The sequence below is a fragment of the Brachyhypopomus gauderio genome, chromosome 16 (genome assembly GCF_052324685.1).
Source record: "Brachyhypopomus gauderio isolate BG-103 chromosome 16, BGAUD_0.2, whole genome shotgun sequence".
NCBI lineage: Eukaryota > Metazoa > Chordata > Actinopteri > Gymnotiformes > Hypopomidae > Brachyhypopomus > Brachyhypopomus gauderio.
Genome location: NC_135226.1, coordinates 6,967,577 through 6,989,972, shown reverse-complemented (window position 1 = coordinate 6,989,972; position 22,396 = coordinate 6,967,577). Strand labels below are relative to the sequence as shown.

Sequence of the window (22,396 nt, the reverse complement as noted above, 5' to 3'; positions counted from 1 at the left end):
CCTTGTCAGTAATCTTACACAAATATGATTCAATGTAAATATAGAAATAATGTTAATGCACAATAGAATAAAGCAATAAACACAGTAAGCATCATTAATGTTAATACTATAAAATAAAAATAATCTTAACAGCTTTATAAAACTTTTTTGTCTTGTAAAATGGACAACTCAAGCAGAAAGATATAAATTCACAACCAGATGATTAAAAACAGAAGGTTGTTTTTTTCTTCTTAGGTTGCTGGAATTAAAGCAACATGCTCTTTGAGTCCGCTGAAGAAATGCAAAAGGATTTTTATAATAACATATTACAAACTATTATTTTTCTCAAATCTTTTTGTGGCTATTTCAGAAAGATTTCTGTTCAGCCACAAGTCTAATCTATGGTTAGCACCATGTGCGTTTTGCCAGGAAAACAGACAACACAGTTCTTTCCCCTCTAAGAAAATCCCCACTATTGGCAGTCAGTTGAAATATAAAGCATGAGGACCTTAAGCGTGCAAGAACACAGCTGTGTGCACAACCCACCCCAGGTGGAGCTGTTCTCCAGGTGTGAACTCTGAGTGTTGCACTGCAAAGTGCCCCAAGTCTTGTAATTAGGGCTTGAACGCCCCACACACATGCGCTCTCTGTGTATAATGACGATGCCGAATACACACGGGAGCTAATACAAACCGGAGCTCCCCCTTGTGACAACGCCATGGTAAGATTCGCTGCTGCAACGTGTAAGACGAACGTCTGGGCTCAGGACCGACAAACGTGCACAACAGGATACAGAATGAGAAGACCCCCTCAGACTAGATGTGTCAGGACCATTTTAAACGTGTCATTCAGTTTTAAAGGCTTTAAAGGTGCTTCCAAAGGTTTCCAGAAGGGATGAGTGTGTGCACATATGTGAACAATATATAGACGTGTCTAGGCTCTGCGAGAAAGAATGTATCTGACAAACAGCCAGCTACACGAGGACTTGAGATTTATTAAATAATAAAAAGGAGCCTGTGATGTAGATATATGTTTGAACATAAAACCAGTGTTTTTTTTTTTTTGCACAACTTGGTTTGTAAGTCTGGAACTTTATCTCTATGTATCTGTATCGTTACATCTTTGTGATTTTTTACGACTGTTCATTTTATAGTGCATAGTGGGATGGACGGACAGAATAAACAGCAGTTAATATCCACCTCATATACGCAAGCTGTGAAAGAAATCTGCTGTTTGAAATATGAGATTTGAGTAGTTCATATACACGACAGAATGACACAACTACCCTTACAATAAGTGGAAAATATAGGGCTTACTGCAGTCATTTATCTTAACTCTCATAGTAAGAATCACAAATGACAACAGGCGTTATTTAAACCTTGATGAAAGTGGAAACCTTCTGAATTTCATTCATTTCAATGTTAAAAAAAGATGCCAATACCTAACACCTCAGTGGCAGGGAAGGGTTTATAATGTCCTTTATGGCATTCAGAACAAAGCTTTTCTACTGTTCTGACCTACAGGTCCCTGAAAATGGATCTACACTAAAGACACGAGGAAGCCTCCATCAAAAACATCCTCCACATGGATGATGTTTCTGCACTGTTCATTCAGCTCTCAGCATCTTCATCAACAGTAGATTAGCTTGTTCCTGCCACAAGATAATCACTAAAGCATGTGGAGTAGAAGTCACAGTAATTAACTATACCGCACCTTCACTGTTTCCATGGCGCAAGAAGGCAGACATAAAAGTTTCCATCCTAGAAGTGGCATTCAATTTTTACAGCTTCCACAAGGTGGCAGCAAACGCCGAAATCCAGACTGAGCTGATTCGCTCTGACCGCATGGTATGAATGGTGCGATTACTGTACGTTTTAGCGTTGGTTGAAAAAAAAAGAAAGATAAAATAAAGGATAACAAAATTGCAAGTTATGTTACATGGATAATAACAAAGACATTAAAATTAAATGCAATTAATACAAGTCAAATGTTTCACACATTATCGTTATGAAGGCTTTATTTTTCATTATTAAGCATATTTCAGTGCACATGTACATGTGACATATATGTCATGCATGATATGTTAATGCCAGGTATAACTAGAATTGGTAATGGTGATGGCTAGTGCATATGTAATGCGTGTAAACCATACACAATGTTATAAGTTTAGTGCTTGGTGCTTAGGGAACACACGGTCACCACAGAGTAGCACAATGATACCACTTCTGCAAGGGTTTTTTAAACCACAGAAAAGACTGCATAGGTTATATAATTAGATTATAATTAAATCAGGTTTGCTCTGTGTCTATATGAATGGTCAGTGTACAGTCAAAGATCAGGGTGTACTGTGTGGAAACAAGGCAGTGGATCAGATTTGTTTATTTCATTGGGCTATTGCTTCAAAATAAGCCAAAGCATACCAAGTTACCACCATATGGTAGCAGCAATCTGTATTCATTGTAAGTGATGATGATCCAGAATATAGTCAGTGGAACAGAGGATGTCTGTGAACCTCCATACCTGGAGTTGCCTTTACCTGATGGGAAATACTGGAGTGCCCAAAATATCCCAAACTGTTGGTGAGCAGTGAAGAACTTTCCTAGAAACCAAGAACTGGGTCTAAAAGCTTAGAAATACAAATACCATCTTTATGTGGTAGAGCTACTATTACAATGAACACTCTCTCTCCCATTTAGGATGACCTTAACACTGTAGTTCTTTAGAGAACTGCCCTGAAGGGTTCTATAACACTACAGTCCTTTTCACATTGCTCTTCGATGAACGTGTTTTGCAGAGATATATACCCATAATGCTGTTTTTCCTGAAGCCGAATGTAATGGATATATTCGCACTTCGTCCATTACGGTAAAGCTGGCAAATGCTACATGCTCTGGCTTTTCCCTGAGACTTTGGAAGGACGTCGGTCCTCAGACAGGTGCCAGCTGACACGCTCAGCCCAGCCATCACCTCACAACAGTGCGGTGGACATTGAGGACTGCTCCATTTGTGACTTTAAAAGGTTATCTTGCTCATCATAACCTGCTCGAATTAACTGTGTGGTCTGTGAAAAGAGAAGCAGCCTGTTCTACTAAATCATCTGTTCCTTCCTCTCCTTCAAACATTGGTTTATTCCCCTCCACAAATGGCTCAGCCAATGGCTGCTCGCACTCCTCCTCCATACTGCAATCAGACTGGTCAGCATCCGATTGCCCCGCCTCCTTGGAGGCCGCATAGATGTCGCTTGTGATGCAGTCGTGGTTGGGTCTTTTTGGCTTTTGGACCAAGCCAGAGAGGTCCTTAGGAAAGCCTTTCCTGAACTTCTTCTTGGAGGGTGTGTTGGGCGGGCATGTGGTGGTGCCATTGGCCAGGTCACCAGGAGGCTCCTCCCCTGTGCTGACCACACCCCCTCCAGGGATGCCCATCCACCGCAGTGCTACAGACTGCTGCCCCGGATGCTGTGGCCGTGAAGAATTCAAAGACGCCGAGGCCAGTTTGGGCCCCGGGACACACGACCTGTTGCCCTTCATCATCCGCAACACCTCGTAGCGGAAGCTGGAGATGTCTTGCTTCAGTTCCTGCGGAGGGAGAACCTGCTGGTGACCACGTGGTGAGGGAGAACTCAGCCTGGGAACTTTAGTTTTCTTAATAACTTCCAAAAAGTTTCTTTTTACGAGGAACACTCCTCGTTACCTTGAAGTTCTCCTCTGTGAGCCCCTCCTCCGTCTTGGCATCCCTGATCATCGCTGCCACGTATCTTTTCACGAGGTTCCTCAACACTTCCTGCAAAGGTGACAGCCAAGGAAAACAGTGGCACAACAACGTGGAATACACTTGACCTTACATTGACCCTGAAATGACCCTTAGCTGACCCTTAGATGCAAGTATTTTTAAAGGGCCATGCAGGGTAAGTGCTGAGACTGCTCTGTGGTGAAAGCAATGACTCGAACTGACCTGATACTGGTGGTTGAGTCGCACCTTTTCTGCTGCTCTTCTCTGAAGCAAAAGAAATATTTAATAAAAAAGAAACGTTAAGAGAAAATGGAGTGAACGGGGCCGTTGAATGGGGCGTGTTAGTAACACGTACATGGGGTGGGCCCGTAACTGGGAAGACTTCACCCCATGAGTGAAACTGTGCTGATTATCTCATTTCTCATTGCATCAGGACGGTGACTGGAGTCCAGCACGGCTCTATTTTGCCGTTTGAAACATCACAAAATTATTTGTTTGCCTTGAATTTCTTCTCATTTAAGAGAAAAAAGGAAGAGACCAATTACAGCATGCAGTTCATATTTTCATGGTCTGGACATTTTTAAAGCCTTTTAGGGCTTCAGTGTCTGGTGATGTGATTAAACTATATAATGAAGTTAATCCTTCAAGGATATAAGAGTGTAGAGAACAAGATTCATTTATTCCCATACTGTCCTACACATACTCCAGGAAACTCTCCTCATATTCATCTCTTAACACTGATTAACCAGAAAGGAACCACACAAAGAATTACATCCATCCAGAAAATCAAAACCCTCTGAAGTCATTTCTAAAGCTCGCAGTATCCATTCATGTAAAGTTCATTATGACACCAGACGGAAGCGTTCTGAGCAAACTCACCCCTAACACACCAAAGGACTCTGTCTTTTTCGATCTCCCCTTGAAAACGTTTATTTTAATCCACGTGAGAAGGTACCACATGGACTTGGGGCTGGGGACAATGTTGAAAGGGGGCGGCAACGTTCCTCCTTCTTCAAAGTAGCTCATCCACAATTTAGTCCTGGCGAATTTCCACTCAATGTCCGCATGATCCTACAATAAACAACAGGCGTTATGGATAAACCACCGAACCTGCCATGATATACGAGTCTATTGTCAAAGGCATGAATAGAAAATACGAATCGCAAAGCGCTCGGCCGTCCCGAGCAGAACTTACGGCGATGTGCTGGTAGGAGTTGTTCATCATGGCAATGAGCATGTTGAGGAGCACCACCAAGGAGATCACGTTGTACGTGCCAAACATGGTGGCGCCCACAAATTCTGTGAACTCGTGATCCGGTCCAACATTGGTGACATGCAGATCGATCAACCCGAACACGGACCAGAACAAGGACTGCAAGGTCTCGAACAACCTGGAGAGCAGAGAAGATAAAAGCAAAGCAAAGCTGTGGATCCATCTGGGCATAGCCGCGTTGTCGGAGCAGCTAATGTTGGCGTACGTAGCTACTGCATGTGGGGTGAAGCGACTGTTGCAGTTGGTCAGTTGATTGGTGCAGCTACAGCGTATGCTGGTGCCATCGTCCATCTCATAGTAGGAGTGGAACTGGTTGAAGTCCAAAGACCAGCAGCACCGGATGGTGAAGATTATTCTATACAAAATGTCTATGACCACAGTGGTTACGTAAACAAAGATCTTCCATGTTTTGATGATGAGTATATAAGTGAATTGCAAAGATTAGGAAAATTATTGCATGCAACTTGGAATAATGGATAATAATTATTCAATATGGCCTAAAGTTTCCACATACATATGACAAAAGAGGAATAGTGAAGAGAAAAGAGAGTATGAGAGAAGAAGAAAAAGAAGAGGGTATTGGAGAAGAAGGAGTGCACACACACACACACACACACACACACACCCTCACAAACACACACACACACCCTCACAAACACACACCCTCTCACACACACGCACACACCCTCTCACACACCCACACACACACACCCTCACAAACACACACACACACCCTCACAAACACACACCCTCTCACACACACACACACACCCTCTCACACACACACACCCACACACACGCACACACGCACACACACGCACACTCACGTGGAGAAGGCGTTGTTCTGTTTCTCACAGCGGATGCCCTTGCAGCAGTTGTGTTTCTCCGCCGGCGTCTCGTAGTAGAAGTAGAGCTGGTTAAGGCCGTTGGCGAAGGCCAGCAGCACCAAGCAGTAGATGAAGAGGAACTTGAGGATGTCCAGGAGCATCCGGCCCAGCGAGATCTGCAGCGGGCCCAGGTGCGAGTTGGCCGTGAAGAGCGAGATGAGCCTCAACGAGCTGAAGATGTTAGCGATGGCGAACACGGCCTCGGCCACCAGCTTGGGGTGCCACATCTCCCAGCTCGCCCTGGGTTTACTCTCTCTGTACTGGACAGGAGAGAGGGCCCATTGGGTTTATTATTGCTGAGATTATTAGTAGTAGAAGTAGAAATTGTTGAAGTATTGATCATTAACGAGTATGCCTGTTTTTCAGTGTACTAATTAGTGTTCTTCATAAGATTTTCTGTTATTATAATAGCACAGACTTTGCATGCATATTGTGCCAAACCTTTAAATCATATCCTAAGGTGCCTACTGCAACAAACGTTACCTTAAAATATGCAACCATCTTCAGGGAAATGGTTGCCAGGTAGAGAGAGTTCATAACAAAATCCATCAGATTCCACCAGTCATGAATGTAGTTCTGAAATCCTCCGTCCCACATCTGCTTGATCTCCATCCATACGAAACCTGTGAGAGCAGCTTGGTCATGCCGTGTCTCACTGCTGTTATGAAAGCCCAGGCCTGTCGACATCTACAAGGTGTGCACGTGCCTCTGACCACGGTTTGCGTACGGACGCAGACGTGAGTGCTTTTTGAGGATTTCTGCTCTGTTATGGCTATGGAGCATCAAAGGATAAGATGGAGATGTTCTTACACTGAGTAGAGCTCCAGAGCTGGATACAGAGCAAACCCACAGAAGAGCTCAGCAGTTTTGGACACTGCACAAGCGCACAAGATATGCACGGACACGATTCTTGTTTTGTGTTTTACCTACACAACAGCCTCTGTATGCATCCCTGGAAACCCCGTTATCTAATTCAGAGATGTTTGAGATGTTTGGGCCGAGAGCAAGGTCGTACCTAAGACCCAGGGCAGGATCATCCACTCCACGACGGTGGGCTCGGGGCCCTGCTGCTGGGGCTCAGTGGAGACGACGAGCTGGGAGGCGAGGAGCAGCAGGAAGAGGAAGGTGAGGTAGGACGCCGTGTGGCAGATGAACTTCACGAAGGGCTTTCGGATGAACAGGCCGTACCGGCTCTTGGGCGCCACCAGGTAGCTGAGCGACAGGACGGGGAAGAGGAGGCCGATGAAGACGCACGTGACCAGCTTGCCGGCCCAGTGGCGCCGACGCCAGCCGGGGAACTCGTCGTACCAGCGGGACGCCAACAGCTGTTGACAGTTGGGCTGGGCAACAAACTGACCGAGACAGACAGGAGACAGTGGAGGTGTAGTGAGTCATGGATACGGCAGGACCACGAGGCACCCTGGAACACCCTGGAACACCCTGGAACACCCTGGAATACCATGGAACACCCTGGAACACCCTGAAACACCCTGGAATACCCTGGAACACGAGCTGCAAGGCCGTCCACCCCCTCATGTCATGCGCCAATTTCATTTTTCACTATCCCTCTATTCAACTGGATTGCAGAAAAAAACCATATCAAAATGAACTTTTGCGCTTTGCTTTGAGGCACGGCTGATCTAAAAACCTGCATGTGGAAGAATTCTCCTTCTTGTCCATCTAAACTGACCACTCTTGCACTTATGCCAGAGCCCGGTGATGTTATCGCCTGGGAACATGCCGAAACTCTGCACTGCAACTCTACTCTTTTTTAAATTGCAGTAAATAAGGCAGTTTCTACACTTTGATTTGACCAAAGTGATGAATACAATCAGTAATCTCAGCGGGCCAGTCATACTGGGGGGGAGGTGCATGGGGGGGGGGGGGGGGGTGCTGCTCTCTGCTAGGCCCATGTAATAGTGTTTATGAAGGGCAGCGATGAAGGGGGTAATAGAATAGATGGCAGGAGGTCTGTCTGTCTCCTCCGATTCCCTTCTGATTCATTTGGCCCTTCTCCACCTCTTCTCCACCTCTTCTCCACCCTGCTGAGCTGGATTACTGCTGACATTCTGCCCAAGTCCTCCCCCCCCCCCCCCCCCCACACTTTTTCCACATCAGTTTGAAAGTGGCGAGCCCTGAACGTCAACTACAAAAGAAACGATTTTTTTTTTCCAAAACGTTAATCAGAACTGAGTGTTTTTGAAGTGGAAATTGCGAATACTCATCATGTTCTCCACAGTCTCCACATCTCCACCCCCCCCCCCCCCCACGTCCAACCCCCACCCACACCCCCCGGTCATTAGGCGGGTGTCTGTGCTCCCAGCGGAAGTAGACGGGCGTCTAAACGAGTTACACCCTAATGAATCCTCGTTAGCGTCGGGCCAGGGCTTCTCCAGGTGACGGGGTCAGGGCTAAGGCGTTTTTAAGTACCCTCCATCAGGCCTCAGTATGACATGGGCAGACATGATCCCCATTAATATAAACTCCACCCAGCGTCCACCGAGCTACATACAAGGATGATAGAACAAGTCGGGGGCCCAGTTCATTTCACAAAAACATGCACATGGCAGTTGTGTCTGATTTTACGAAATACCTTTCAGCATTCAGCTCTCATTTACATACACTTCTAAACTGGAGATGATTGTACAAAACAACAATAAGAATATGTAATCAGAAATGTTCAGTAATCAGAAACTTAATTTGCTGCATCACAGGTTTGCAGACTGAGCGTGAGAACAGCTCAGACCTTTTAAATGCTGTGGCGACACTAAAACAACAGTCTACCAGCCCTGAGTGATGAACTGTAATAACACTGTATGTGAACACGGTCTACCAGCCCTAAACGCTGCTCGCTTCTTAGGGAGACATCTCGCCATCTGCTGTCCACGCTTTCCGCAGGTCAGAGGTCAGGCACTTAAAGAACATGCCTACTGCTCACTTGCAGTCTTGAGAAGTGACAGATTCATGACCCAACACGCAAATGTCACAATCCAGTAAACGAGCTCAGTCAAGAACTACAAGGAAAATGATATAAATATTGCTGTGGGAGTGAAGAATACCTGTTACTGTATCACAAATGCCATGATATTGGTTAATCCTCAAGGTTTTAATCTAACATCAACATCTGCCATGAAAAAGTCAGTAATGCTCCTATAATTGTCAGGATTATATGACTAATCAACTATCTCATTCACTGGAAACAGATATATAAGATAATTAGAGCCTCTAATCACATTATCATGTAGGGGTTGATATGTAAAAACCACCCTACAGCAGAGTTCCTAGCAAATTAAGCTGATGTGGATTTGATCATTTACGAGAACATTCTCAGTTTAGATGGTGTCATCCAATTAATAATAATAAGATCAGTATTAGTAATTAATATGTTAAGGAGTCTCAGGCAGCATTAGAGACTTTGTCATCTGAACTGTATATTGCAATGAAAATCTAAAGCCATGTCCAAAGTCCAAAGCAGAGATCAGCAGAAATTCAAGACAGCAACTCTCTCTCCCTTAAATTTATTCTGCAACTTTTCACAATTTTTGAAACCAGCAGTCATTACCATCTAAAATAGGTTTAACGATGAGACAGGTTACATTTCTAACCACCACTCTCGCCTCCATTATAAAAATAATGTCTGCAAACCATCTACCCCTAAAACATGCAGGTTCCGTAAGAACGTGTGATGTAAATCTTTAATACAGTCCTACTGGAGGTCTCTCGGCAAGTCAAAGAACACAAAGAACACTGTTGCTTTAGGACACCGTGTACAATGCTGCCAAACTTTAATCCAATCTGATCTTCCACCTACTTGATGGACAGGAAATACTGTTTTTCAGACCAGTCTGTACGAGTCTGCAAAAGAAATCTATAAAAGGAAAGTAGCAGCAAGACATTCAAACACATTCTATGAAAAGTAACAAGACGATAAAGCTGAGAAACCACTACAGCATGGCCGCTGTTAGGGCAACACACACCAGTGGAGAGGGCAGGAAACCAGTATACACCAGTGGAGAGGGCAGGAAACCAGCACACACCAGTGGAGAGGGCAGAAAACCAGCATACACCACTGGAGAGGGCAGGAAACCAGTATACACCACTGGAGAGGGCAGGCATCACACAACCCTGCAGGAAAATGGCCAGCTACCCCAGAACAGGAATAAGAAAGAGCACTAGCTGAAGGAACAGTTTGCCATGGGTAGAAAGCACAGGGGAACAGGCTTCTCTACTCTTCATACATACAAATACATACTGAATCCAGAAACACTGGCCCTAGATCAGCTGTCTATAAAGCAGTTCTGCCCAATCCCACCTGATCTGCCCAACCCAGTCTGCTCTGCAAATCTACAGCCAATACAGTGAGTGACATAAGCCGCCAACAGTCCGCCTGCCCGTCCCCGGAGCATCGTCCTCACCTCCTTCTGCCGGTACTTGATGGCGAGTTTGAGACGCGCCAGGTCGTTGCTGGCCTCGTCCCGCAGCAGCCCGAGGTCGTCCCTGAAGTTGAGGATGAGCTGCAGCTCGCGAGACGAGCGCGTCTGGTCCAGCAGGTCCTTGGCGAAGCGCTTGCACTGGCGCGACAGCTCCTCGTACTCCGCCTTGAACTCGTTCTCCACCTTGCTCAGCTCCTGCAGCTCCCAGCTCAGCTGGAAGGCGGTGAGGAAGGGGTCCTCGCTGGACAGGGCGATCAGCGACGGGCTGGCCAGCGCCCGGTAGATGTTGAGACGCGAGCGGGAGTGTCGCAGGCCGTCCACGTCGGAGCTGGACGCGCACTCGCCGCAGTTGCACCGAACCTCGTGCGGCCGCGGAACCGACACGCCCTTGTGGAGCAGCAGTTTGATGACCTCGTAGTTGTTGGTGTGCGCAGCCAGCACGATGGGCGTGATGTCGGGGGTGAAGTCCGAGAACTGCTTGTCCAGCAGGAGAGGGGGAACCTGGGAGAGAGCAAAAAAAGAGATAAAACTGACCAGCCGAGCTAAGTGTGTCACCGAGCACGCGTTCGAGGTCAAACGCCACAAAGTCAGTTATGGTCACGCGTGTCACACAAGTAGTCAGAATCTTAGTGTACGTATTGATTAAAAGGCCAAGCGGTAAATATGTCCCCATTTATCTAAACTGTTTATGATGGATCGCTAAAAGCAGCCAAGAGTAACCGATTAAACAGTGGAGAACTCTGGTGCTGTCAGAAGTCGCACAGTCAAAAGGAGCAGGCCTTATGTATACAACCTCTTAGTGCAGGTTTGAAGAATGCTGGTAGTGTTAGAAAATATATTTTTCCAAAAGTGAAAAACATTATTTCAAATGTTATCCATGTGCACTTTAAAATTCCATACATATGCATTAAAAATGTCATACATATGCATTTAAAATTCCAGACATATGCGTTTAAAATTCCATATATGGGCACTTAAAATGTCACTGCCGCCTTGTTTCATCTGTGAGAGCTCTAAAAGATTTTCAGGAAGGTGAAACATTTGCAGATGGAATTTTTCTCATTCTGAAGTAGTTTACCATGTTTACAAGCTTAATATGATCAGCTCCAATTACCCAAACCATATTGTCAACCTATATAAGAGATCCAGAAAAACTGATCACAGGTCAGCACAAAGACAGATTCGGTCAACCATCAGTTGATGTTTGAGCAATTGCCTCTGATGTACTGAACATATATTTGTGTAGGAAGACATACAGTATCATACACAGCAATGAGAGACTTCCACCACAAGGGCTCAAAAAACACCAGATTTACTATTTTATCAAATTCAGCATCAGACGTTGGACAAAGATTGATGTGTTTTATATGCAGTAAGCTTAGATCATTAGAGGTTTCTGTCAGCAACTGTTGTAATAAAGAAAAGTGTTAGCTGTCCTTATAAGGGTTTACAATTCTCATAAGCTGATATGATCCTTTATTTTGACAAGATCCTTCAAAGATGCTGGAAATCCTTAAACATAACTACAGAAAGAGGCAGAAAGACAGACAGAAAGAAAGAAAGAACTCAATTGAAAATGTGTGAGTTACAGAGTCCCAAGAACACCAGAGTTTGAATGTGAAAGAATAACAGTCATTAAAACATCTGCTATTATATCCACCCCTCTCCTGTGATATTCACCCTTCTCCTGTGATATCTACCCTTCTCCTGTGATATCTACCCTTCTCCTGTTATATCATCCCCTCTCCTGTGATATCCACCCTTATCATGTGATATCTACCCTTATCTTGTGATATTCACCCTTATCCTGTGATATCTACCCTTCTCCTGTGATATCTACCCTTCTCCTGTTATATCATCCCCTCTCCTGTGATATCCACCCTTATCATGTGATATCTACCCTTATCCTGTGATATCTACCCTTCTCCTGTGATATCTACCCTTCTCCTGTTATATCCTCCCCTCTCCTGTGATATCTACCCTTCTCCAGTGATATTCACCCTTCTCCTGTGATACCCCCCTTTCTCCTGTGATATTCACCCTTATCCTGTGATATCTACCCTTCTCCTGTGATATCTACCCTTCTCCTGTTATATCCTCCCCTCTCCTGTGATATTCACCCTTCTCCTGTGATATCCTCCCTTCTCCTGTGACACTGACACTGTGGAACTCACTGAGGGAAGAGGGTGAGCCAGCAGTCACCGATGTTGGACTCTTGTCAGAACAGCACACAACCAGACTGGGAGCTCATGTCTACTGGAGACATTAGCTGTGTCCTGGACAGTACAGTTGAATGACACAGCCATTTGATACAGGCGCTGTCAGTTTGAAATGATCAAAATTTCATTATGCACCTGCCCCTGAGGTAACTGAAGGTAATTGAAGGTTTTGAAGGTTTTTTTCACCCTGTATTCTCGCTGGTTTTACAGGCGTGGGTGTGTATTTTCGGAGCACAACCCCAGATCACACCACAACTACAAAGTGAGAACTCTCATCAGACGTGAGAGAGACGGCAGCAGAGAGAATCTCAGTGTTCAGTGTCTCCCCACTGCAGAGCCATCAAAGCAAACAACGCGCTTTCGTCTGCACACCCATCCTCTTGAAATCTATAGACATGTTAATGTGGTGCTTTGCATTTCAAAAAAGGCAGCGAGATTTGACATGAGAAGTGGAAAGCAAGGAAGTGAGAGAGAGAGACGAAGCTGATCACATCTGACCACATTAGGGGCTACGGCAGGGAGTGATCACATCTGACCAGTTTAGGGGCTACGGTAGGGTGTGATCACATCTGACCACATTAGGGGCTACAGCAGGGAGAGATCACATCTGACCAGTTTAGGGGCTACGGTAGGGTGTGATCACATCTGACCACATTAGGGGCTACTGCAGGGAGAGATCACATCTGACCACATTAGGGGCTACAGCAGGGAGGGATCACATCTGACCACATTAGGGGCTACTGCAGGGAGAGATCACATCTGACCACATTAGGGGCTACAGCAGGGAGGAATCACATCTGACCACATTAGGGGCTACGGCAGGGAGTGATCACATCTGACCACATTAGGGGCTACGGTAGGGAGGGATCACATCTGACCACATTAGGGGCTACAGCAGGGAGAGATCACATCTGACCAGTTTAGGGGCTACGGTAGGGAGTGATCACGACTGACCACATTAAGGGCTACGGTAGGGAGTGATCACATCTGACCACATTAGGGGCTACGGCAGGGAGTGATCACATCTGACCACATTAGGGGCTACGGTAGGGTGTGATCACATCTGACCACATTAGGGGCTACAGCAGGGAGAGATCACATCTGACCAGTTTAGGGGCTACGGTAGGGTGTGATCACATCTGACCACATTAGGGGCTACTGCAGGGAGAGATCACATCTGACCACATTAGGGGCTACAGCAGGGAGGGATCACATCTGACCACATTAGGGGCTACTGCAGGGAGAGATCACATCTGACCACATTAGGGGCTACAGCAGGGAGGAATCACATCTGACCACATTAGGGGCTACGGCAGGGAGTGATCACATCTGACCACATTAGGGGCTACAGCAGGGAGGGATCACATCTGACCACATTAGGGGCTACAGCAGGGAGAGATCACATCTGACCACATTAGGGGCTACAGCAGGGAGAGATCACATCTGACCACATTAGGGGCTACGGTAGGGAGGGATCACATCTGACCACATTAGGGGCTACAGCAGGTAGGGATCACATCTGACCACATTAGGGGCTACGGCAGGGAGTGATCACATCTGACCACATTAGGAGCTACGGCAGGGAGTGATCACATCTGACCACATTTGGGGCTACAGCAGGGAGGGATCACATCTGACCACATTAGGGGCTACAGCAGGGAGTGATCACATCTGACCACATTAGGGGCTACAGCAGGGAGGGATCACATCTGACCACATTAGGGGCTACAGCAGGGAGAGATCACATCTGACCACATTAGGGGCTACAGCAGGGAGAGATCACATCTGACCAGTTTAGGGGCTACAGCAGGGAGAGATCACATCTGACCACATTAGGGGCTACGGTAGGGAGAGATCACATCTGACCACATTAGGGGCTACAGCAGGGAGAGATCACATCTGACCACATTAGGGGCTACAGCAGGGAGGGATCACATCTGACCACATTAGGGGCTACAGCAGGGAGAGATCACATCTGACCACATTAGGGGCTACAGCAGGGAGAGATCACATCTGACCACATTAGGGGCTACAGCAGGGAGAGATCACATCTGACCAGTTTAGGGGCTACGGTAGGGTGTGATCACATCTGACCACATTAGGGGCTACTGCAGGGAGAGATCACATCTGACCACATTAGGGGCTACAGCAGGGAGGGATCACATCTGACCACATTAGGGGCTACAGCAGGGAGAGATCACATCTGACCAGTTTAGGGGCTACGGTAGGGAGTGATCACGACTGACCACATTAAGGGCTACGGTAGGGAGTGATCACATCTGACCACATTAGGGGCTACGGCAGGGAGTGATCACATCTGACCACATTAGGGGCTACGGTAGGGTGGGATCACATCTGACCACATTAGGGGCTACAGCAGGGAGAGATCACATCTGACCAGTTTAGGGGCTACGGTAGGGAGTGATCACGACTGACCACATTAAGGGCTACGGTAGGGAGTGATCACATCTGACCACATTAGGGGCTACGGCAGGGAGTGATCACATCTGACCACATTAGGGGCTACAGCAGGGAGGGATCACATCTGACCACATTAGGGGCTACAGCAGGGAGAGATCACATCTGACCACATTAGGGGCTACAGCAGGGAGAGATCACATCTGACCACATTAGGGGCTACGGTAGGGAGGGATCACATCTGACCACATTAGGGGCTACAGCAGGTAGGGATCACATCTGACCACATTAGGGGCTACGGCAGGGAGTGATCACATCTGACCACATTAGGAGCTACGGCAGGGAGTGATCACATCTGACCACATTAGGGGCTACAGCAGGGAGGGATCACATCTGACCACATTAGGGGCTACAGCAGGGAGAGATCACATCTGACCACATTAGGGGCTACAGCAGGGAGAGATCACATCTGACCACATTAGGGGCTACAGCAGGGAGAGATCACATCTGACCAGTTTAGGGGCTACAGCAGGGAGAGATCACATCTGACCACATTAGGGGCTACGGTAGGGAGAGATCACATCTGACCACATTAGGGGCTACAGCAGGGAGAGATCACATCTGACCACATTAGGGGCTACAGCAGGGAGGGATCACATCTGACCACATTAGGGGCTACAGCAGGGAGAGATCACATCTGACCACATTAGGGGCTACAGCAGGGAGAGATCACATCTGACCACATTAGGGGCTACAGCAGGGAGAGATCACATCTGACCAGTTTAGGGGCTACAGCAGGGAGAGATCACATCTGACCACATTAGGGGCTACGGTAGGGAGAGATCACATCTGACCACATTAGGGGCTACAGCAGGGAGAGATCACATCTGACCACATTAGGGGCTACGGTAGGGAGAGATCACATCTGACCAGTTTAGGAGCTACAGCAGGGAGGGATCACATCTGACCACATTAGGGGCTACAGCAGGTAGGGATCACATCTGACCACATTAGGGGCTACGGCAGGGAGAGATCACATCTGACCACATTAGGGGCTACGGTAGGGAGTGATCACATCTGACCACATTAGGCGCTATGGTAGGGAGTGATCACATCTAACCACGTTAGGGGCTACAGCAGGGAGAGATCACATCTGACCACATTAGGGGCTACAGCAGGGAGGGATCACATCTGACCACGTTAGGGGCTACAGCAGGGAGTGATCACATCTGACCACGTTAGGGGCTACAGCAGGGAGGGATCACATCTGACCACATTAGGGGCTACAGCAGGGAGGTATCACATCTGACCACATTAGGGGCTACAGCAGGGAGTGATCACATCTGACCACATTAGGGGCTACAGCAGGTAGGGATCACATCTGACCACATTAGGGGCTACAGCAGGGAGGGATCACATCTGACCACATTAGGGGCTACAGCAGGGAGGTATCACATCTGACCACATTAGGGGCTACAGCAGGGAGGGATCACATCTGACCACATTAGGGGCTACAGCAGGGAGGGATCACATCTGACCACGTTAGGGGCTACAGCAGGGAGAGATCACATCTGACCACATTAGGGGCTACAGCAGGGAGAGATCACATCTGACCACATTAGGGGCTATGGTAGGGAGGGATCACATCTGACCACATTAGGGGCTACAGCAGGTAGGGATCACATCTGACCACATTAGGGGCTACGGCAGGGAGTGATCACATCTGACCACATTAGGAGCTATGGCAGGGAGTGATCACATCTGACCACATTAGGGGCTACAGCAGGGAGGGATCACATCTGACCACATTAGGGGCTACAGCAGGGAGAGATCACATCTGACCACATTAGGGGCTACAGCAGGGAGAGATCACATCTGACCACATTAGGGGCTACAGCAGGGAGAGATCACATCTGACCAGTTTAGGGGCTACAGCAGGGAGAGATCACATCTGACCACATTAGGGGCTACGGTAGGGAGAGATCACATCTGACCACATTAGGGGCTACAGCAGGGAGAGATCACATCTGACCACATTAGGGGCTACAGCAGGGAGGGATCACATCTGACCACATTAGGGGCTACAGCAGGGAGAGATCACATCTGACCACATTAGGGGCTACAGCAGGGAGAGATCACATCTGACCACATTAGGGGCTACAGCAGGGAGAGATCACATCTGACCAGTTTAGGGGCTACAGCAGGGAGAGATCACATCTGACCACATTAGGGGCTACGGTAGGGAGAGATCACATCTGACCACATTAGGGGCTACGGTAGGGAGAGATCACATCTGACCAGTTTAGGGGCTACAGCAGGGAGGGATCACATCTGACCACATTAGGGGCTACAGCAGGTAGGGATCACATCTGACCACATTAGGGGCTACGGCAGGGAGAGATCACATCTGACCACATTAGGGGCTACGGTAGGAAGTGATCACATCTGACCACATTAGGCGCTATGGTAGGGAGTGATCACATCTAACCACGTTAGGGGCTACAGCAGGGAGAGATCACATCTGACCACATTAGGGGCTACAGCAGGGAGGGATCACATCTGACCACGTTAGGGGCTACAGCAGGGAGGTATCACATCTGACCACATTAGGGGCTACAGCAGGGAGGTATCACATCTGACCACATTAGGGGCTACAGCAGGGAGTGATCACATCTGACCACGTTAGGGGCTACAGCAGGGAGGGATCACATCTGACCACATTAGGGGCTACAGCAGGGAGGTATCACATCTGACCACATTAGGGGCTACAGCAGGGAGTGATCACATCTGACCACATTAGGGGCTACAGCAGGTAGGGATCACATCTGACCACATTAGGGGCTACAGCAGGGAGGGATCACATCTGACCACATTAGGGGCTACAGCAGGGAGGTATCACATCTGACCACATTAGGGGCTACAGCAGGGAGGGATCACATCTGACCACATTAGGGGCTACAGCAGGGAGGGATCACATCTGACCACGTTAGGGGCTACAGCAGGGAGAGATCACATCTGACCACATTAGGGGCTACAGCAGGGAGAGATCACATCTGACCACATTAGGGGCTATGGTAGGGAGGGATCACATCTGACCACATTAGGGGCTACAGCAGGTAGGGATCACATCTGACCACATTAGGGGCTACGGCAGGGAGTGATCACATCTGACCACATTAGGAGCTATGGCAGGGAGTGATCACATCTGACCACATTAGGGGCTACAGCAGGGAGGGATCACATCTGACCACATTAGGGGCTACAGCAGGGAGAGATCACATCTGACCACATTAGGGGCTACAGCAGGGAGAGATCACATCTGACCACATTAGGGGCTACAGCAGGGAGAGATCACATCTGACCAGTTTAGGGGCTACAGCAGGGAGAGATCACATCTGACCACATTAGGGGCTACGGTAGGGAGAGATCACATCTGACCACATTAGGGGCTACAGCAGGGAGAGATCACATCTGACCACATTAGGGGCTACAGCAGGGAGGGATCACATCTGACCACATTAGGGGCTACAGCAGAGAGAGATCACATCTGACCACATTAGGGGCTACAGCAGGGAGAGATCACATCTGACCACATTAGGGGCTACAGCAGGGAGAGATCACATCTGACCAGTTTAGGGGCTACAGCAGGGAGAGATCACATCTGACCACATTAGGGGCTACGGTAGGGAGAGATCACATCTGACCACATTAGGGGCTACAGCAGGGAGAGATCACATCTGACCACATTAGGGGCTACGGTAGGAAGAGATCACATCTGACCACATTAGGCGCTATGGTAGGGAGTGATCACATCTAACCACGTTAGGGGCTACAGCAGGGAGAGATCACATCTGACCACATTAGGGGCTACAGCAGGGATGGATCACATCTGACCACGTTAGGGGCTACAGCAGGGAGGGATCACATCTGACCACATTAGGGGCTACAGCAGGGAGAGATCACATCTGACCAGTTTAGGGGCTACAGCAGGGAGGGATCACATCTGACCACATTAGGGGCTACAGCAGGTAGGGATCACATCTGACCACATTAGGGGCTACGGCAGGGAGAGATCACATCTGACCACATTAGGGGCTACGGTAGGGAGTGATCACATCTGACCACATTAGGCGCTATGGTAGGGAGTGATCACATCTAACCACGTTAGGGGCTACAGCAGGGAGAGATCACATCTGACCACTTTAGGGGCTACAGCAGGGAGGGATCACATCTGACCACGTTAGGGGCTACAGCAGGGAGGGATCACATCTGACCACATTAGGGGCTACAGCAGGGAGGTATCACATCTGACCACATTAGGGGCTACAGCAGGGAGTGATCACATCTGACCACATTAGGGGCTACAGCAGGTAGGGATCACATCTGACCACATTAGGGGCTACAGCAGGGAGGGATCACATCTGACCACATTAGGGGCTACAGCAGGGAGGTATCACATCTGACCACATTAGGGGCTACAGCAGGGAGGGATCACATCTGACCACATTAGGGGCTACAGCAGGGAGGGATCACATATGATCACATTAGGGGCTAAAGCAGGGAGGGATCACATCTGACCACATTAGGGGCTACAGCAGGGAGGGATCACATATGATCACATTAGGGGCTACAGCAGGGAGGGATCACATCTGACCACATTAGGGGCTACAGCAGGGAGGGATCACATCTGACCACATTAGGGGCTACAGCAGGGAGGGATCACATATGATCACATTAGGGGCTACAGCAGGGAGGGATCACATATGATCACATTACGGGCTACAGCAGGGAGGGATCACATCTGCCGGTGGTTACACCCTCTCACTGTCCTCGCCCCCATCTCAGAGTCTCTCACAGTCTCTCACAGTCTGTTCCAGTGGAAGTGAGATGACATCAGTTCAATAGTTGCTAATGGGAAACGGGGGCTGGTGTGTGAGCGTGTGCATATTCGTGTGTGTGTGTGTGTGTGTGGGATGTGAATTCATCAAAATGAGAGTGGTCATCTGAGATGAGCCTGTTGGGCAGCTGTGATCTGCACTGCTGTTATTGACTGTGGTTGTGTATAAAACACGAGAGACGTCTGCAAGTAACTCAGGAAAGAAGTGAACACATTTGGTAGTTAAGATGGGTAACTGATAAGAGGTGGTTTGGGGGTTATTTGGGGCAGGGACCATGGGAACATGTAATGGATGATTCAAAGCTCTTTCTCACAAATGATCACATGATCTTATTCAGGAAACAACGCCAGAATAACAAAAAAGATAAAATCACATAACACTGTGATATTTTAAATCCATTTAAATACCTTCACTAAGTCATTTAACTTGTTAATCTGTACTCAAAGGAATTTTATTATATAAAAGCAAGAAAATTATGTCCAGACTTGACTGATTTGCAAAGTGCTATGCAAAGCTGAACAAGACTTTTTATTATTATTACTTACAAGAAAATCTAAGCACTTTAAATGGTAAAAGCACAAGAGTGTTAAAGCTCTGACCTGTTTCTCTCCGCTGGGTTTCTTATGATTAAGAAGAAGTTCCACGGCGCCCACCACTTCTTTGCGGATGGCGTGCAGCAGCGCGTCTCCCACGTACACGTTGAAGGTGAGCAGGAGCTCCACGATCTCCAGGTTTTCGTTCTCGATGGCGATGAGCAGCGCCGTGCGTCCCAGAGGGTCGACGCAGTTGATGTTAATCTTGAAGTAGATCTCAGCCTCCTCCAGAGCTTGCTTCACGCTGGCATAATCGCCCTTTTCCACGGCGCTCAGATACGTCTTCTCCTGGGCCGAGAGCTCCGACTCGGCGCGCACGATGCGCAACGGGATGCGGTCCCGGTAAGAGGAGTTACCGGTTCTGCGGTAGTACAGCTGCGACATCGTGGCTACTTCACCTCAAACATCTGGAGGGTGGGGAGGAGGAATGCAGCCAACATAAATACCCGTTAACTTCAGCTTACAGTCTGACAAACAGAACCGAGCTCCAGGGGCAGTGATCCACCCATTCTGATGACTTTGTAATGCAATTAGATATAGAAACACCAGGGATTTGCGCATCACGTATCTTCTACTGAGATGATGATGTCCAGTTGAAACTTTCCTTAACATTTAATAGCAGTACTATTATTTTCCGTTGGCTACGACTGTAATGAGTTAACAACGTTTAATCACACGATTCAATTACATTTGAAGCAAATTCAGAGCGTTAGACCGACAAACAGATCTGGCACCGGCCCCGCAACATGTTGCATTGCGCACATTGCGCATGGTTATTACACTGAACAAGCTCGACGGAGAATATATAATAAACGTATCTTAACTTTCTAAGTCGATAAAAAATGTTTGTCGCTCGAATCTCCAACCTGGTCTCTACGAACACAGAAAAGTTCACATGAAGTTCACGCTGAAAACGTGGCACGGTGGACAGCAGTTCATCTCAAGATCGTCCTGCATCTTTGGGAACCGTGGATGGGATAAATTTAGTTCATCTGTACGTGGGACGGGTCCAGAAATGACGCGCAACTTACCTAATAGATCTGGGATTTAGTGTCGCTGTTATTTTAAGTTACTTTCAAGGAATTAACAGATGTCCAAGAATTACGCATCCAGTCATCATTTTGGAAACGGTTGTTTAACGCCTCAGTGATCTCCTGTAACATCCTCCGAGAGCTCAACATTTTCGACCACCATGTCGATGACAGCAGTTGAAATATTTTCTTGTTTTAAAATTATCCTTCAGAGGAACAGGTTAAAAGTAACGTACATGCAAAGTGTGTTTTCAGAAAGAAGTCAAGCTGGTAGCGATGCCAGTTGTTGTTTAGCTTTTCGAGTCAAGATTATTTTTATCCGTTTGAATAAGTCCCAGAGGCATCGCAAAACATCTGTCATGCCCAGACTGTACGTTCACTACCTCCCTTGATGTGTATAGTTACGCATGACTTCTGACCACATGACATTTGTTTATTGCAGGTATTTCTGAGTGGGCACTCTCTCAGCCTGACAATGTCACTGATACTGTATGTGTAGAAACTTAAGCAACGCTGTTGTGTCTGATATATGCCATATTTGCCATTACCATGTCAGGAACACAGGTGAGAACATACTGAATAATATATGGTCAGAAACTGACCAATGGGCTGACAATAGATGCAGTAGTGTACACCTATACAAAAGAACACCAAAAGTGGTCAATGGTGTAGTGAAAGGTTAGTGTTTCTAATTGATCGTGTAGTGAGTGTATTAGCCTGTATTATATTGCATACACAGGTACAATGATGAACTGTCCAACTAAAGGCCAATCTCTAATCTGTCGTTCATATCCAAAATTTTAGAGAAAGTAGTTTCTTCACAAGTCTCTTCCTTCTTACAGACAGAACATGTCTTAGAGTTATTTCAGTCTGGATTTAGAGCTCATCACAGCACTGAAACGGCACTGACTAAAGTACTGAACGATCTCCTAATAT

At 47.4% G+C, this 22,396-nt stretch overlaps 1 protein-coding gene across 3 annotated transcripts; it reads right to left on the bottom strand.

Moving 5' to 3' along the window:
* Positions 1–1,991: 1,991 nt before the first annotated feature.
* On the bottom strand, positions 1,992–21,821 carry trpc4b (transient receptor potential cation channel, subfamily C, member 4b). 3 transcript variants are annotated; one of them, XM_076977023.1, is made up of 11 exons: positions 21,461–21,821; positions 20,436–20,836; positions 10,284–10,802; positions 6,884–7,220; positions 6,352–6,491; positions 5,809–6,128; positions 4,904–5,099; positions 4,588–4,779; positions 3,931–3,972; positions 3,670–3,759; positions 1,992–3,554 (listed from the first exon to the last, which is right to left on the bottom strand). In XM_076977023.1, exons 2-11 carry the CDS (start codon positions 20,811–20,813, stop codon positions 3,012–3,014), a joined length of 2,757 nt encoding a protein of 918 aa, XP_076833138.1. In that variant the 5' UTR covers positions 20,814–20,836; positions 21,461–21,821; the 3' UTR covers positions 1,992–3,011. The 3 variants fall into 3 exon arrangements, with proteins under 3 accessions (XP_076833138.1, XP_076833137.1, XP_076833136.1); XM_076977022.1 differs by lacking the exon at positions 21,461–21,821 and adding an exon at positions 21,296–21,449; XM_076977021.1 differs by lacking the exon at positions 21,461–21,821 and having other exon boundaries at positions 20,436–21,449.
* Positions 21,822–22,396: the final 575 nt, after the last annotated feature.